At 50.5% G+C, this 17,016-nt stretch overlaps 2 protein-coding genes across 5 annotated transcripts in view; one reads left to right on the plus strand and one right to left on the minus strand.

Annotated features, from left to right (window-relative positions):
- Positions 1 to 3,156, minus strand: part of RNF115 (ring finger protein 115) — a 39,964-nt gene extending 36,808 nt beyond the window's left edge. The window contains exon 1 of one of the 2 annotated variants that reach the window (XM_050930898.1): positions 2,907 to 3,156. In XM_050930898.1, coding sequence (XP_050786855.1) covers positions 2,907 to 2,993 — 87 coding nt within the window. In that variant the 5' untranslated portion in view covers positions 2,994 to 3,156. The remainder of the gene's footprint in view (positions 1 to 2,906) is intronic. The other variant, XM_050930899.1, reaches the window with a different exon arrangement.
- Positions 3,157 to 3,251: 95 nt separating this feature from the next.
- On the plus strand, positions 3,252 to 16,703 carry POLR3C (RNA polymerase III subunit C). Of its 3 annotated transcripts, XM_050930894.1 has the most exons (15): positions 3,252 to 3,533; positions 5,030 to 5,196; positions 6,046 to 6,301; positions 8,497 to 8,682; positions 8,852 to 8,940; positions 9,380 to 9,484; positions 10,041 to 10,133; positions 11,440 to 11,520; positions 12,031 to 12,082; positions 12,199 to 12,259; positions 13,043 to 13,193; positions 14,017 to 14,118; positions 15,080 to 15,129; positions 15,957 to 16,106; positions 16,445 to 16,703. In XM_050930894.1, the coding sequence occupies exons 2-15, from the start codon at positions 5,050 to 5,052 to the stop codon at positions 16,524 to 16,526; spliced, it is 1,605 nt and encodes a 534-aa protein (XP_050786851.1). In that variant the 5' UTR covers positions 3,252 to 3,533; positions 5,030 to 5,049; the 3' UTR covers positions 16,527 to 16,703. The 3 variants fall into 3 exon arrangements, with proteins under 3 accessions (XP_050786851.1, XP_050786852.1, XP_050786853.1); XM_050930895.1 differs by lacking the exon at positions 10,041 to 10,133; XM_050930896.1 differs by lacking the exons at positions 3,252 to 3,533; positions 5,030 to 5,196 and adding an exon at positions 5,210 to 5,426.
- Positions 16,704 to 17,016: the final 313 nt, after the last annotated feature.

Here is a 17,016-nt window from a genome sequence, read left to right on the forward strand (position 1 = left end):
AAGAGCGGGGTGGCCCCTAACTCAAGCAGGTTCCCATCAGCTTAGATGTGTGACCAGAAGAAGATGAGATAAAGAGGTTGTCACCCCTGTAGTGGAGAGGTTGAAAAGGTGAAACGATTCATTGGTTTGGCAGGTACAAGTCCTGAACATATTATTTATAAAGTCTGGGTAATAATATCTCACATTTCTAGAGTACGTATCATCCTCAAGAATACCTGAAATGCAGCCACCTGCGGGGTGGAAGACAGAAAATGTTCAAGAGCACAACACGGTGTCCACAAACAGAGAGGGAAATGACAGGTTCCCAGGACAATGCAACCCTGATCCCAATTAGGGTTCTGGGTGCTACTAATTATAATAAAAGCCAGGTCAAACCATTAACCTTACAAAGAGTCCACAAGCTCTAATGCCCAGGCAGAGCAAAACTGAAGACTCTGATTTAGAAATAAAGGGGCCAGGGTAGGACATATATATCAAAGCAAAAGAAAAAAAAAAGGAGCCAATGCTAAGATGTTTACACGGTGAACAATCGAATAACAACGCGACATATAAATGCATGGACATACTAGGCCTGGAGTTTTAGTTCCAATACCAGAAAATGCACTAATGGCATCAGGAAATCCTGAATCCCAGTCACGGAAAAGAATTGGTCGTGAGCAATTTAGGCAGCGTTTCTTTACAACAAAGGACAGTTGAAACATGGGAGGGAAAACTGCATAAGTCAGCAACAGAGGCAAGTAGTATAAAGAGGGAACCAAACATGATTTGGGAGGGGGAGAGAGAGAGAGAAGAGAAAACACCAGAATGCAGGGCGACTAGCTACACCTGAAGGGCCATAGGATGAGTTTGGAAGCAGAGAGATACATGATCGATTTGCATTTCTGATGGACAAGCATAAGTCTCAACAGGACTATATGCAGTTGCAGAGGTGTGAGCTACCCGTGACGCAAGCTAGAGAAATCTTCGGGATCAGTCACGTCATGTATGAATGATTTTTAAAGTAAAAAAAAAAAGAAAAAAATCCTTGAGGCCCCCTCTCACCTCCCTTCACGGTGCAGAGGGGAAGAACAATAGCGTAGCATTACCTCGTTTACCTAAATGTCAGAGGGAAGCTGAATCAGTCTGGATAACTGAATGGTGCCCTGTATCTATGAAATCCCCAGGAATTGGAGGACATCACCCTGTTTCGGGGTCCAGATCACTGAGATTTTGCTGCAGCACCCTGGTCTTCATTAGCTTCTTTCTTCTGAGAATCGTAAGGCGCATCACAAACTTAAAGATCCTCACAATCTTCCTATACCTGCTCTCTCAGAAGGTAGGTAGGTATTATCCTAATTTTACAGGTAGGGAAATTTAGGCACGGGGGGGGGGGCACAGACCCCTTTAGCAAAGAATCTCCAGACATTCCCATATATCAGGCAAAAAAGGTATTACATGCCTGGTCTGATCTGGTCAAGCTGCATTGCCTGTTCCTCTCCTCAGATAGCCTCATGCTCCCCAACAACATCTCCTAGGACAGGAGGTCACCATGATATGGTCTGTGACATCACTAGAATATCAGCAGCACAACACAGACACCCTTTGACTCTAACCATTTTGGATCTAAATGGAGAGACCACAGACTGGACTTGTCCTGACCCCGCCACCCTATCGCAGAACCGCTGGTGTTAGCTGTGACATGGCCCCCGACTACATCGCATACAACGTCAACCTCAAAGAGATACGGGACTATTTTACTGAGATACACACACCCAGAGAGGGTATTCAAAAGGAGAACCATTTCCCCAGGGCATGAGGGAGAAGCTCCCTTGCTTGCAGCCCCACTGATCCTCTGTCCAGGGAACTGAAATTTGCCCTTCTCACCATGAGAATTGGAAGTCCTCCCTCCACGTGGGGGACTGGACTAGATGATCTCTCAATATCCCTTCCAGTCCTACAATTCTGTGCCACTGGGTACCTGCCTCTCTCCCCCAGCGGCTCTCTCAAGAGTAGGGAGAATGGGTGCCCTTGCTTTCTAGAAGACCTGGGCCACTGTGAAGGGTGAACTGGGGTTTACCGCCACTCTCAGTGGGGCTTAACTTTTCCTGTGTTCCCAAAGGGAACCCCCCTCTCTCCATGGGGATGGTTGGGATTAGCTCCCGCCCGCCACACACCCCCCTGCTTTAGTGGCTCCTCCCATCAGGAAAGCTTGAGGTTTAATCTCTCAGCCTCTCCAACACTAAAGCGGGGAGGGCACGGGGGGGGGTTAGCACCTTGTGCCTTCATCTCTTTGAAGGACACTCTGGGGCTGAACGAGGAGCTCCCCTTCCAGTTCTACGCTGTGCAGATTAGAGGGCTCAACTGGAGAGACCCTCAACCGCCCCCGCCCCCCCCAAGAGATGTGCTGGGGTTTAACCCCCCTTCCTCTTGCCCCCACCACCTCAGGTGGGAGAGGGAAGAAGGAGCCTATCCCTTAAGCTGGTTTTAACCCTCAGGCCTCCCCCCCCTTCAGGGACTATGTTGGGGTTTAACCCCCAAGGAATATTGGGGTTTAGCCTCATACAGGCCCTCGTTCTCAGGAACAGGCAGATGTAGGGGTTTAAACCTCACCGCCGCCCGGGCCCCCTTTCTCCTTGGGTGACATGTTGGGGTTTAACCCCCCTTTTCACACGCGGGGGGGCTGGGGGTCCAACCCCTCCTGCCTGCCCCCCCCACAAGGATTTAATGTTAAACTCCAGCAGCTTCCCCAGCCAGAGGGGGTTAAACACCCCCCCCACCTCAGGGGGCAGGAGAACTGGGGTTTAACCCCCCTTCCCGCCAGCCCCCCACAGGGGAGGGACCGGGGTTTGACCCCCCCCGCCCAGGCCCCGCCCTGGGGGATCTGGGGGTTCGCGCCCCCCGCCCGCGGGCCTGGCCCCGCCCCTTACCGGCAGCTTGGGGCTGACCTCCCCCTTGCAGCTGTGGCAGAAGAAGCGATGCTGGGACACGGCGGCCGCTGCCGAGGCCTCCGCCATCTTCTCTCTCCCCCTCCCCCGGGCTCCCTGCCTGCCGTCAGTCCTCCGCGGGGGAACGCCGAGACTAGGGCCCGCGCGGACAGAGCGACCAACAGGCCCCTCTAGCCGCCCACTTCCGCCTACTCGCTTGTGCTCCGCCGGGAGGGGGCCGGGAGACTCAGTCCTCCACCAGGCTAGCGAGACGGGAGGACTGCAAGGTAGAGCGGCGCCCCCGTTTCTTCCGCTTGGCCAGAGAGACTTGGACGAGGGTGAGGCTAGAGCGTCGCCCGGTAAATTCCACCGATAGCCTGCGCTTTAGCGCTCCGGTCTTACCACCGAGACTAGCAGGGGTGGGCGTAGAGCGGCCCCATTATAGCCGTGCTCTCTAGCGGACAAGGCATAGAGTCTGTAACTCTGACTAGCGAGGGGGGAATCGGAGCCATCGGAAGTGACCGGAAGTAATCAGCGGCGAGCCGGAAGTTGAAGGGGACGGGGTTGCTATGGTTGCTGCGTGGGCCTAAGAGACCCCCTCCCCCCAGACAATTCAGGCTGAGGCCCCAGGTGAGTGAGGGCACCGCGGGGGGGGGTGTCTCCCTGGCCAGGGGGCATCGAACTGTGGAGGCTGCTCCACGAAGGCAGCAGGACAGGAAGAGAACCCAGGAGTCCTGGTTCCCCCCCCTGCCCCATGCTGTGATCCCTCGGCCTCTCTCCCTTCCCAGAGCTGGGAGCAGAACCCCGGAGTCCTGGTCCCCCTGCCCCATGCTGTGATCCCTCGGCCTCTCTCCCTTCCCAGAGCTGGGAGCAGACCCCAGGAGTCCTGGCCCCCCCCCCCTGCCCCATGCTGTGATCCCTCGGCCTCTCTCCCTTCCCAGAGCTGGGAGCAGAACCCAGGAGTCCTGGTCTCCCCCCCCCCCCGCCCCATGCTGTGACCCCTCGGCCTCTCTCCCTTCCCAGAGCTGGGAGCAGACCCCAGGAGTCCTGGTCTCCCCCACTCCCCCGCCCCATGCTGTGATCCCTCGGCCTCTCTCCCTTCCCGGAGCTGGGAGCAGAACCCAGGAGTCCTGCTCCCAATACCACCCTATTGATCACCTATCCACACTACCTTCCCATGCAAAGATCATATCATTCCCATAGCTGGTTCCCAGTTCAGTGCTATGATTACTCATCCATGCCACTGCCCAAGAGCTAGGAGTAGAGCTCAGGAATCCTGACTCTGAGGCTGTACTCTGCTCTAACCATTTGGCCACACAACCCTCCCTCATATAACATTTCCTTCTGACACCAAGCCTCTCTCACCCTGGGTTCCGTTGGCTGATCATTCACCTGGATGTTAATTTTGCGCTATCGCGGTTGCTTCAGGGTGTATCACTCCTGTCATAGTCAACTAGATTGTGTAGACCCAGCATGTTTGTGCTGGTGGTTTGGAGGAGGCCTTCTCTGAGCTGAAAAAGACTATTTGCTGAGCTATCTCCGCCTGCCTTTCAGTCCTTTGTTTACATAGAAAATTCCTTATCAACACTTCTGTTCCATTACTCCTCCCCCATTATGCATCTCTCCTGAAGCATCTCATAAGGATTCTTTAGCTCCTACAGTGCTGCCCACATGACAGACATTGTTATGGCTCTTAATTTTGAAATGAATGTAGTGCCCAAGTGGCAGCCCTAGAGGTGGATTATCTGCAGAGCAGATACAGCGGTAGGAAAGGACGAGGCAAGCTCTCCCCACAGCCCACCGTGCCCTGGAGGGATCATCCCAGGGAATACAATGTGTTTAGTCTCCATGGCTCATTGAGTCCTTGGCGGGCAGGCCGACTGACCAGATTGCCAACAAGGGGGCTGGCTGTGAGGGCAGTTTTGATATAGGCTTAGCCTCAAACCCACCAGGTTCATTTCAGGCATGAATTGGTAACAGCTTTTAGTTCCCACTGATCTAGGCCAATTCAAACAGGTGACTCGAGAGGTCAAAATCATTGCATCCAATCAGCAAATCTCCTGCGCTTGCCTTCTCACCTGATAAGAACTTTAATAACATAAATGCTTTTTCCCATATCCTTCTAGTATTTTAAGTTGCCGGCAAGATGACTCAGGCAGAAATTAAACTCTGTTCCCTCCTGCTGCAAGAACATTTTGGCGAGATTGTGGAAAAGATAGGGACTCATCTTATCAAGACAGGCAGCCAGCCGCTGAGAGTGATTGCCAACGACACAGGGATGTCGTTAGATCAGGTATGTCTGGAATACTCGAAGAGTTAGTCTCCTTTGGATCACAGAGCTGACTGAAGCAACAGAGAGTCCTGTGGCACTTTTCAGACTAACAGATGTATTGGAGCATAAGCTTTCGTGGGTGAATACCCATTTCATCAGCTGACTGAACTATTATTCGCACATTACAACTTGTCGGTCACCATTTCTGGTGCTTTTGAAGGATTCTGTTATTCTAAATGTGTTTACAAAAAGTAAATCAGAATTTGAACATGTCTCCTTAAAACCAAATCAGTTTATTTAATAGTACAGATTGCAATCCATGGGAGTTTTGCAATTGACTTTAACAGAAAAGGTTCTGAGCTCTTACCTCTCCACCAAAGGGCAAAGGGAAGGAGGGTGGTCTAATTTAGTTTTATAGAGGGTGCAGAGGACAAGAGATGGAATTCTCTGAAGTTAGTGCAGCATCTGGAGAATAAGGGGATGAGACTTACTGGCCCAGAGTCACACAGTGAGTCAGGACTACTGTCGAGATTCTCAGGCCCTGCCTCGAGTAGGAGGAGATCTTATAGGTTTTTCCATCTCTTAGTTCTATGGTAGCCTGAGGCGTCTGGGGAATTTCAAACATCACCCTTCCCTTTCCCACAATAAAGATGATCTGGTGAACGATCTTAGGTTGTTAATGATCAGTGCTAATTGGGGAACGTATGACCATTCCTGAGACTATAGATGGAGATAAAGCACCTAAGCAGAGGGGCATTCCCTTCCTGATCCCTGAGGTGATCAGTCCTGAAGCCTGATGGTTGTTTTCCCCCATATAAACTATGCTAAGTTTCCAAGTACATGGCTCATTCCTTTCTCTGGCATGTGCAGGTTAAGAAAGCTCTCTGTGTCCTCATTCAACATAACCTGGTGACCTACCAGCTACAGAAGCGAGGCTTTGTGGAGTACGAAGCTTCATGCAGTCGGGTGCTGAGGATCCTCCGGTATCCACGTTACATCTACACTGCCAAGACCCTCTACAGCGACATGGGCGAGCTGATCGTGGAGGAGCTGCTGCTGAATGGCAAAATGACCATGAGTGCTGTGGTGCGAAAGGTTGCGAACAGGCTGACGGAAACTATGGAGGGTGAGCCAAAGCCGTGTGGAGACAGCTGAGAAATAGAGCAGAAATCTTTTGCTGCAGCATCTTATCATCTGTCTGGCAAGGTTTGGGGCTGCTGGGCCGATACTTCATGCTACCAGAGTGAACACAGTGAAAGGGGATTGGATGGCTCCCAGGATCTGTGCAGATGAAGAGGGCTGTGGACATAGAACCTGATCCAAAGTCCATTGAAGTAAATGGGAATTGTTCCATTGACTTCAGTGGGCTTTAGGTCAGGTCCATATGGAGCATCCTCTAGGGGCTGTACAGAACACTGACCCTCCCCAGCACCTCCAGGAGAGAGGTAAGTATCATCATCCACATTCTCTAGATGGGGAAACTGAGACACAGGGAAAGGAGGGAACAGCCCAAGATCAAACAGTGAGTCACCATCAGAGCTGGGAACAGAACTGGCTCCTGTGCTTGGACCATTTGACTATGATTTATTTCGATGTCTCTTTTACCCTATCTTTCTATCAGTAGACAAGTGTAGAGTCAGCATGGCAGGAAACCTGGGAATCCATTCTCTGCTCTACGACTGGCTCACTGCATGACCTGGAGGGAGTCACTGCCCCTCGTTGTGCCTCAGTTTCCCCATCTGTAAAATGGGAGTAACAACACTTACACTCTTTGGAATCTATGTAGCACTTGTCATTGGGTAAATTCTGGTTTCCTGCATATTTCTCATCTCAAGGCTGAATTTTACACATGTGGACTAAAATGGAAAACACATGTATTAATCATTGAATCTGTTTTTCCCTTACCTCTGTGTCTGTCCCTCCAACAGACCTAAGTTTATTCTGCTCATTTAACTATTCCCATTGATTCATAGCCTACAAAGAGGTGGAAATCTTTGTGTTTCCACTGCACCTTTCTCTTAAGAGAAATGTGGGAGGCCTTAAATATCTGGGAAGAAAGATAATTCCAGATTCCCTCAGGGAGAGGGATAGCTCAGTGGTTTGACCATTAGCCTGCTAAACCCAGGGTTGTGAGTTCAATCCTTAAGGGAGCCATTTAGGGATCTGGGGAAAAAATCTGTCTAGGGATTGGTCCTGCTTTGAGCAGGGGATTGGTGGACTAGATGACCTCCTGAGGTCCCTTCCAACCCTGATATTCTATGAAAGGGAAAAACCTCAACTGGCCAGCAAGAGTCATAGTTGTTCACTGAACTATATCAGTGGTTCCACTTGATTAAAAGACACCAATGCTACATAATCCAATGGAGCTTTACAGCCTCTAATGTACAAGCTGTGTCTCAACAAACATTGAGTTAAACAGGAAGAGAGGGGAGAGCAGCGTGCAGTGACTACAGCACTGCATGGAGAGTCAGGTTTTATTCCAGATTCTGCCATTGACCTGCTGGGTGACCTTGGGCAAATCAGTGCCCCACTCTGTGCCTCGGTTTGCTTTCCTGGCTTTTATCTGTCTTGTCTATTTAGATTGTAAGCTCCTCAGGGCAGAGATTCTCACTACATACAGTGCCTAGTACAATGGGGCCCTGATCTCAGGTGCTGCTGGAATATAAATGACAATAATGAGAGAAGTTAAGAGGTATCAGAGACAAACTACATTATCCGGTGAGATTTGAAATAAGACAGACATTCAGGAATTTTCTAAAAGCTGCCAGAAAGAATCTCCTGTGGATGGTGGCAAAGAGAGGGGCTGAGAGAGGGCCCTGCTAGAGGTGGGGAATGGAACAGAAATATACAGGAAATGTTTCAGGTGTAGAAGAAGTGTAGGAGAAGGTTCTTGCACCAGCAGTTGTGAGATCTGCAAAGGGACAGAGAGCAGACTCATGCTACTAGCATGGTGGGGAGAAAGGAGAAAGATGGGTTAAGATTTTTCAAGGTGACTAGTGATTTTGGGTGCCCAAGTTGTGACACATTAAAAAGACCTGTCTGGCCCATCTCAGGCCCCTTTAAGGGGTCTCTAGTTGCCACCTAGAAACTGAGGCACCGGAAATCACCCATCGCTTTGCAGATTTGGCCCAAAGTCTGAAGTCAGCTGTAGTGAGTGGGTGGAAGGTGATAAATGCACATCAGATACTGAGCCTTCTCTTACGCAGCCCTGCTTGTACGTCTCTTAAAGACAACGATGCGGCCTGATCCCGCATGGGTGCAGGAGCAGCTGGAGTTTGGGATCATGATCCATTATGTTCTCCTTGGTATCCTTTTGCCCAGATGGGAAAACCATGGACTATGGTGAAGTCTCCAACACGTTTGTGCGCCTAGCGGACACGCACTTCATTCAGAGATGCCCAATGGCCCCTGAAACTACCGAGACTTCGGATGCGCCACCACCTCCTGTGCCCACTTTGGCGGTTAATGAGAAGGACATGTACGTGGTCCCCAACCTGAATCTCATAGGTGAGAGCTGTCAATCTCCTTGGGTAGATTGCATTTAGAATGTGGGTGGGTGGCATCAAATGCTCAGGGTGATCTCTGTGTAATCAGCAAAGGGCTTTGGGAGCTTTCTGACCTGAACGCAAGACTGCTGTGCTGGTATTCAGAGGCAAACTCTGTCTTTGGCCCACAGGGAAAGGGAAAAGGAGAAGATCATTTGACGATGAAGATGGCAGTGAACACAAGGCAAAAAGGCAGAAACAAGATGCAGACAGCAAAGAGGTATTGCTAACCCGCTGCTTCTCCTTGGCTTGCATTCAGGCCAGTGATGATCTCTGCGATCTTAGCAGTCGTTTATTCCAGTATCTGACCTTTTGGGTCAATAGCCAGTGAAGACCAGCAGGAACCACAAGGTCCACAGTTCCTACCCTAGGGGGAATGAGGCTGCTTTACAGCCTTGTTCAAGAGGCTGTTTGGTGTGGACAGTCTGCCTGTCATATACTATGTAACCTCCCCTTCTTGGTTCGATTCCCATTAGTCCAACTCTTCTGAGATTCTAGGCACCTGCAGCTCCCGACAAGCTCCAGGGTACATTGCAGGTGCTCAGCACCCCTCAGAATTCGCCCTGCTGATGGTGCTCATTCCTCAGACAAGCATCTGGCTCTGCAGCCAGTAAACCAGCCTCTGCGTTTCCTTATCCCTTTCCCCTGTTTCTCCTCAGCCCCCACCCGATGATGGCATTTATTGGCAAGCCAACATCGATCGGTTCCACCAGCACTTCCGAGACCAAGCCATAGTCAGCGCTGTGGCCAACAGGATGGACCAGGTACGCAGACATAATCGGGAACTTCCTCAGCAGGGTTACTCCAGGTAGCAGGAGTGGGGAATTTGGTGATCGCAACCTTGGCAGTTACATGTTAAAAGCTTCAAATCTCATGCTTCAAGGTACTAGCTGATGGCTCCAAGGGTCAGGAAGGAATATTTCACCTTCTGAAATATCGGGCATTGGTTGCTGCTGCAGACAGGAATTGGACCAAGGGCTTCTTCCCGTTTTAATCAATGGGAGTTTTGCCCTAGATGCACCAGCTGTTTGCTCCAGTATATCAAATCCTACACGCCTGTTATCCATGCTGCTAAGCCCATATGTTGCTCTCCCAGAGCATCTTTCACTTCCCTTGCAATGGAATGGTCTTGCTGGCAGTTCAGTGGGGCATGTGACCAGCCTAAGATGAGTGGAAGGAAGCTAATGCAACCTAGATCTTACTGGAGGCTGATTTCTGAATTTGGAGCACCCCGGTTCTTGAGGGGGGAGGGGAATTCTTCCATCATGTGAACAGAGATTCTGTCAAGGCCTAAAGGCTGTTTCCTTCCTTTTGAAACAGACCAGCAGTGAAATAGTGCGGACTATGCTGAGGATGAGTGAAATTACTACATCTTCCAATGCACCTTATACGCAGCCACTGTCTTCCAATGAGGTGAGTTTCTGCAGAACTTGGGGCACTCCACAGTAATCGGACACGGATAACTGGATTTCTTTCACTGTTATATGCATTGTGGCACCAGCTAACAGCCCCTGTGCTTGACCAGGACCCCTTGGTGCTAGACACAGAACAAGCTCCAGACGCTGTATTATTGAATGGCACGGGAACCCAGCTGAACGCTCATTTTAGACTTCCAGGTTCAGTCATGAGCGTCACCCACTCTCTCCTGCTGTTTGCAGATAGCCTCAAATCCACGCTGTGGAAGGGTTGTCTAGTGGTGAGAGGAAGACTCCTGGGTTTTAACTGTAAAGTTAAACATCTGGGAACAAGAAAGTAGGCCATACGTGCAGGAGTGGGGACTCTCCCGAGAAGCCGAGACTCTGAAAAAGATTTGGAGGTCAGGGTGGATAAATGACCGTTAACTCTCAATGCAGTGCTGTGGCCAAAAGGTCTAACGTGATCTTTGGCTACCTACACAGGGGAGTCTCAAGGAGGAGTAGAGAGGTTGTTTACCTCTGTATTAGGCACTAATGTGATCTCTGTTGGAATACTGTGTCCAGGTCTGGTGTTCCTACTTCAGGGAGGATGTTGCGAAATTGGCGAGAGTTCAGAGAATTGTCACAATAATGTCTAAAGGGTGGGAAAGATGCTGTATAGTGATAGACTCAAGCTCAATGTGTTTCGTTTAACAAAGAGGTGAACGGGTGACTTGATCATGGTCTATAAGCACCTACGTGGGGAACAGACATTTGATAATGGTCTCTTCAGTCTAGCAGACAAAGATCTAACAAAATCCAATGGCTGAAAGTTGAAGCTAGACAACTTCAGGCTGGAAATCAGGTGTGAAAAGTTAACCGTGAGGGTAATTCATCGTTGGAACAGCTCACCAGGGGTCATGGCAGATTCTCCATCACTAGCAGTTTTTAAATCAAGACTGGGTGTTTTTCTAAATGATCTGCTGTAGTTCAAAGAGGCATTATTTCAGGAATTTCTGTGTCCTGTTATATGGAGGTCAGACTAGAGGATCACAATGACTTCTTTTGGCCTTGGAATCTATGAATTTATGACTGGCTCTGCTGCTGACTCACTGTGTGACCTCAGGCAAGTTACTTCACCTCTCTTTGCCACAGCTTCTCCTTCTGTAAAATGGAGATAAAAATGCTTACCGTGGAGCAGGGCTCTGCGGCTCAATGAGCACATGTTTGTAAAGCACTGTGATATCCAAATGAATTAAGTACTGTTTATTTTTATCATCTTAAATGCGAATAGCACATATGTTCTGGGTGTTTTTATTCCACAGATATTCAGATCTCTTCCAGCAGGATACAACATTGTGAAACAAATTCTGGATCAATATCTCACTTTGCTAGCTGATGACCCGGTAAGAAATGCATCATGTATAATTTGGGTTTGAACAGGGTTTCTACCTTTGGTCCAGTTCTGATTTAGGGCCCCAATCATGCAGTCCTGTCCACGTGAGTGGACCCCATTAAAGTGAGTGGTACCTGCATAAGCAAAGCTGTTCGCCTGCTTATGTGTTGGTAGTATCAGGGCTTTGGTTTCTTCACCTCACTCAGCGTGGACAGCGAAAACAGGCACTAGTCAGTTTTACCTTCTGTTTCTAGTCGATTTCATCTTGGAGTTCTCCTACCCTAGGTCAGAATGGTTGCAGCTGGGAGGAGGAAGGTTTAAATGCAAAAGAAAAACATGTTTCCCATTAAGGTTTAAACATCATGAGAATGTTACTATTAACATTAGGCTTTGGAAACATCCTCTAACCATTAAGGTTGGGGAATTTTTAAGAAACTTACATTCTGCTCCAAATGATATTCAATTTGTATCAGAATTATAATAGTCTTTGGATACATTGAACCCTTTTATTTCCTTGTAGCTGGAGTTTGTTGGTAAATCCGGGGACAGTGGGGGTGGCATGTATGTCATCAGTATCCTTTACTGAGAAATCTACTATGGGCAGTTTACTGCTGCTGGTCACGGGGCTTACTGAGCATGGTGTGATCCCTGGTAATTCACGTGTGGTACCTTGACACGCACGGCTCAGATCTCCACAAGGCCCTTGCGACTTTGGCAACAGCAACTCTGGAATCCATCGTACAGGAGAGGTAAAGCAACTGCTCGATTGCGGCTTGTTAGCCCCCTCATTACTCTGCCTAAGGCACAGATATCAGAGAGACAAGGTGGGTGAGGCAGTACCAATATTTGCTGTTCCAGTAAAAGAGATTACGTCATCCACCTGGTCTGTCCATATCCCACACAGCTACAACAGTCCTTTATCACCCACAATCTCCATCCTTTCATTCAAGAGGGAGGGAAGAAGGAAGGATCCAATCCTGAGAGGTGCTAAGCTCCCTCTCAACTCCCATCAGTTTTAGTGACTGATATATCTCAGGATCAGGCCCCACATTATCCAGCTGGAGGTTGAAAGTATTCATGGTTTCAAGGCTTCCTGGGTGGTACCAGATAGGAAGGTGACATTAGTTGTGATGAGATTGTCCAGTCTCTGCTGGGCAGCCTGCTCCCTCTTTAGCTAGCCTGGATGTCAGGAACTAGGCAAATGAATATTGCTGAGTGAAGATTTAGTGACATCTGCATGATTAACTCTCAGACGTGTATCATTTTCCTGCATTTCTAAAGCGTCAGTCACTGGTCCAGAGACCGGGTCCTGGACTCAAAGCACCAGTGGTCTGATCTGGTTTGGGCCTGTGGCTCTGAAGTCAGGATTTCATTCCATCTCCAACACACACACAAGATGCTTTTTCTCCTCTGCAGCATTAATGTAGGAACCTTCTCAATTCTCTGATGCCCCTGTGCAGCGGGTCTAGGTTTTGATGTTGTGTCTCTTCCCCAGAGTTGTGTGTTAGTTGGTTTGTTCCTTCCCCATCTAGATTTGGTTCCCGTTGCGCGAGGATATTCCGGCTGCTTCTGCGGAAGAAACATTTGGAACAGAAACAAGTGGAAGATTTTGCCATGATTCCCGCCAAGGAGGCAAAGGACATGCTGTATAAAATGTTGTCTGAGAACTTTGTGTCCTTACAGGTGAGCGTTCCTATTCACGCTGTCACCCAGAGGTGAGCAGTGTGTGCCACAAACAGGGCATACAGGACATCGAGATGAATGCAGATGATGGAAGGTAGTTAGAGCAGGGGATTGGGAATCCTGGGTTGCATCCTGATCAGAGCAGGGGGCTGGGAGTCAAAACGCTTGGCTTCCATTCTGAGCTGTGGGGTGGGAGTGTGGTCTAGTGGTTAGAGCACTGGGGTGGGATCTTGGTTTCCATTCCCAATTCTGGGAGGAAGTGTTGCTTAGCATTAGAACAAAAGAATCAGAACTCTTAGGTCATCATTCATCTCTCTCTGCCTCTGTTTTCATAGACCTGGACAATGGATCCAGTGTTACCCTGTCTCCTTGGGGAGTGGAAAGCTGATTTCATTAATATCTGTCAAGTGTTTTGTGATCTCAGTTGCTGTCCCCTAGCTATTGGGTCCCCCGGCTAGCCCCTGGTTTGCTAACGAATAATAGTAACGGGAAATATGTGTCACTGGACAGTTTCCAAGCACTGGTCCTCAGGCTGCCACTAGCAAGTGCCCTTCCCTGCAGTTTGCCATGGGGGAAGCCAAGGCCGGGAAAGGTGCAGCGACTTTCCCAGGATCACATGGCGAATTACTGATGGAGCCGTGGTAAGGCTGTAAACGGTCAGGGTCACACCACTAGCCCCCACACGCCCTCTCTCTTTGCAAAGACAGACGATCGCTGGGTCCCTGGGGGAAGCTAGAAAGGAGCATGCAGAGAGAACAGACAGATACCTTCTCCCCGGGGGGCTGACACACACGTTACAATCTTCCTTCCTGCCCGCAAACAGGAGATTCCAAAGACTCCTGACCACGCCCCCTCCAGGACCTTCTATCTGTACACAGTGAACACGCTGTCCTCTGCGCGGATGCTGCTGCACTGGTGTTATAAGGTAGCCGATGATTCCCTGGCCATCTGCCTGATACTGTGTCCTTTGCACCCCTTGTACTCCTTTGGTTTATTTCCTCTCTCTGATCCCGCGTCACCACAACAGCGGTTGGGTTGTCGGGGACCTGGCAACATGGAGGAAAACATTCTCAGGTGTGGAGTCACTGAGCCGACCATCCTGGCCCCTTTCATCCCATAGCGATTTACCGACGGAGGGGAAAGTGACACGGGGCTCACTCAGCCACCTGATTGGGTTGAGGGTGCGCAGCTGCCCTGCACAGGAAATGGAAAGTCCAGCATTCCATTGAACCGGCAGGGAGAACTGTGGGGAGGCAGAATGTCACTGGCACATTCACACCTGGCCAGGAGGCTGCTGATGGTAGTGCCCGGATCAGTGTTACATCTCTGCTGAGAGAGGCAACCGCTCGCAGCACAGTGCCCTCTGCTGCTGTGCTTGGGTATCGCGTTCAGGGCCAGTTCAGAGGCAGGCATGCTGTCACTGCTCCCTGCTCTGGCTCTGTTTGCCTTGAAGGGCTGTCATCCTAGCATAGACCTAGCTTGACCCTGCTTCATTTATGGGAGGGGCTCAGAGCACAAGGCTGCAGTTCCCACACCATGGTAGAGGCTCATGCTCGGGGTGGGTGATAAACCCTGTAACACCATCCCCGGCAACTGCGCAAAGGTAACACGGATTTCCGCACCAGGCCCTGTAAATGGCACAAGAATTATCTCTAGAGAGTCCAGAGCCAAAACAGATGCATAAAACCCATCCCGCACCCCAATTCTGCCCGTCTTCGTGCCTCATGGGGCAGAGGATCTCTCTGCAGGCGGAGAGCCGGCAGGAGCCGTTTTGGGGCCCAGTATTTCCCCACACACACCTCCTTTGAGCGCACAGTCAGATGGTGCTGTTTCTTTGTACCCCTCCACTAAACCCTGCTTCTTGTTTTTCTCTTTCCCTTCCCTAGAGTGTGGCCAACCTGATTGAAAGACGACAGTACGAAACCAAGGAGAACAAGTGAGTCACGCTAAGCAGGCCGAAAGCTCCTGGTCCGAGTCATCACTCTGGGGCCAAGTAGCTTAGGCCTCTGGCGTGGGCTTCGTAACTAGAGGGGCTTACCAATGGGAAATATTAGCAAGCTGGGGCTTAACTGGTACCCGGCTGCTAGGGCAGTGGGGCCCAGAGCCTCAAAGGGAGTTGGGCACCTAGCTACCATTGGGAGTTAGAAGCCTAAATAACTTGGAGCAACTGGGTCTTGGTGCCCAATAAGCGTCAAAGATAGACAGACGGATGGCAATGAAGATTGTTTTGCAGAGAGAGTGGTTAAGGATAAATATCATCCATGCTGTGATGGTCATCCTGGAGTACGCACACACCCTGCCCCAGCATCAGTCAGGGCTTGAGCCAATGTGGTTCACTCCAGCTTTGTAATAGTGGGAAGTGGCCTGGGTGCAAGGATCTGCAGGGGGGGATTCACCCCTCTGGGGAGCTGCATCAGTACAAACAGGCCCTGGCGCGTCTGGCACAGCCACGGGCATTGCTGGTGCACATGACGCTCTGCAGATGCAGCCCTTACCCCCAGAGTTCACAGGGTAGGAGGGGGAAGAGGAATAAAGACAAGCCCCAGGGGAATGGGCAAGAGGAGGGCCAAGGAGGAGATGTTATTGATGAGGACAGCGTGTGGGGAGGTAGACACGTGGATTTGAAGACAGGAGGAAACGTGCCTGGATCCGAGATTGAATGTGGCCCCTTATGAGTAGCGTGGTCGGCCCAAACCTGAGTGATGGGTACAGGCTTCAGCGTTTCACTGGCACTCAAGTGCACGCTGTCTGCCTCGCCCCCAGGCGACTGCTGGAGAAGTCTCAGCGAGTGGAGGCCATCCTAGCATCCATGCAGGCCACGGGTGCCGAGGAGGTGCAGCTGCAGGAGATCGAGGAAATGATCACAGCCCCGGAGCGCCAGCAGCTGGAGAACCTCAAACGCAACGTCAACAAGTGAGCAGTGCCATGGCGAGGGTTGGGCCGGCTAGTCCAGGGAATGGGGAATCAGGATTCCTGGGGACTAGACCTGGCTGTGGGAGTGTGGGTCTAATCAGAGCAGGGTAGGGGCTGGGAGTCAGGACTCCTGGTTCTATTCTTGGGCAAGTTGCATTCTCCATCTGCGTCAGGTTCCCCATATTAGCGGGGACAACGCCACTTCCCCTCCACCCGCATGACTGTTAGTAAATAGCTTTGCGCTGCTCACCTGGGAGACTCCTGCTAAGCACAAGGCGGCGCTGACACGCGCTACTCGGCCTGTGACGCTTTCCCTCCCCTTGTCCTTAAAATCACAGGATCGACGCCAGCGAGAATCAAGTCGACGAAACCATCTTTGTGCTGGAGTCATACATCGAAAGCACAGTGAAGAAGCTGTGAGGGCACCCCCTGCTGGCAGACTGCGTCCCTTTCACCACGCCCATCATGGCACTCTGGGTGGAACTGTCTGCTTCCTGCACGGGGGAAGTTTCAGACAGCTGTTCTGAGTGTTTATTTATTTTTACTGTAGGTTTAACAGTGATTGATGGGGAAATAAAATGCTGACTGTGCTGATTAGCTTTGGAGGGGGTTGTTGGAGGTGGGGATGGTATATAACCCATTCAGTCTTTGACCTCTCTGGGGAGAGTGCCACCCCATGGCCAGCTGCCGGGATGCTCCACTGACTCTGAAGGGCAGGGTTCTTTGCAATACCTCTCCACTGAACCTCCTAGGTCTGGAATTGACCGTCAAGAGCCCAGCCTGGGGACCACAATCTGTACCTGGTCTGCAGCAGGATTTCATAGCAAGATCACGGTCTCCGTGTAAACGCACCTGTGGCCTGCAGTGCGGACAGAGCCGCAGCATGGCTGAGAGGTTTGACACAGTGGTG

Source organism: Gopherus flavomarginatus, chromosome 20 (genome assembly GCF_025201925.1).
Source record: "Gopherus flavomarginatus isolate rGopFla2 chromosome 20, rGopFla2.mat.asm, whole genome shotgun sequence".
NCBI classification, from domain to species: Eukaryota; Metazoa; Chordata; order Testudines; family Testudinidae; genus Gopherus; species Gopherus flavomarginatus.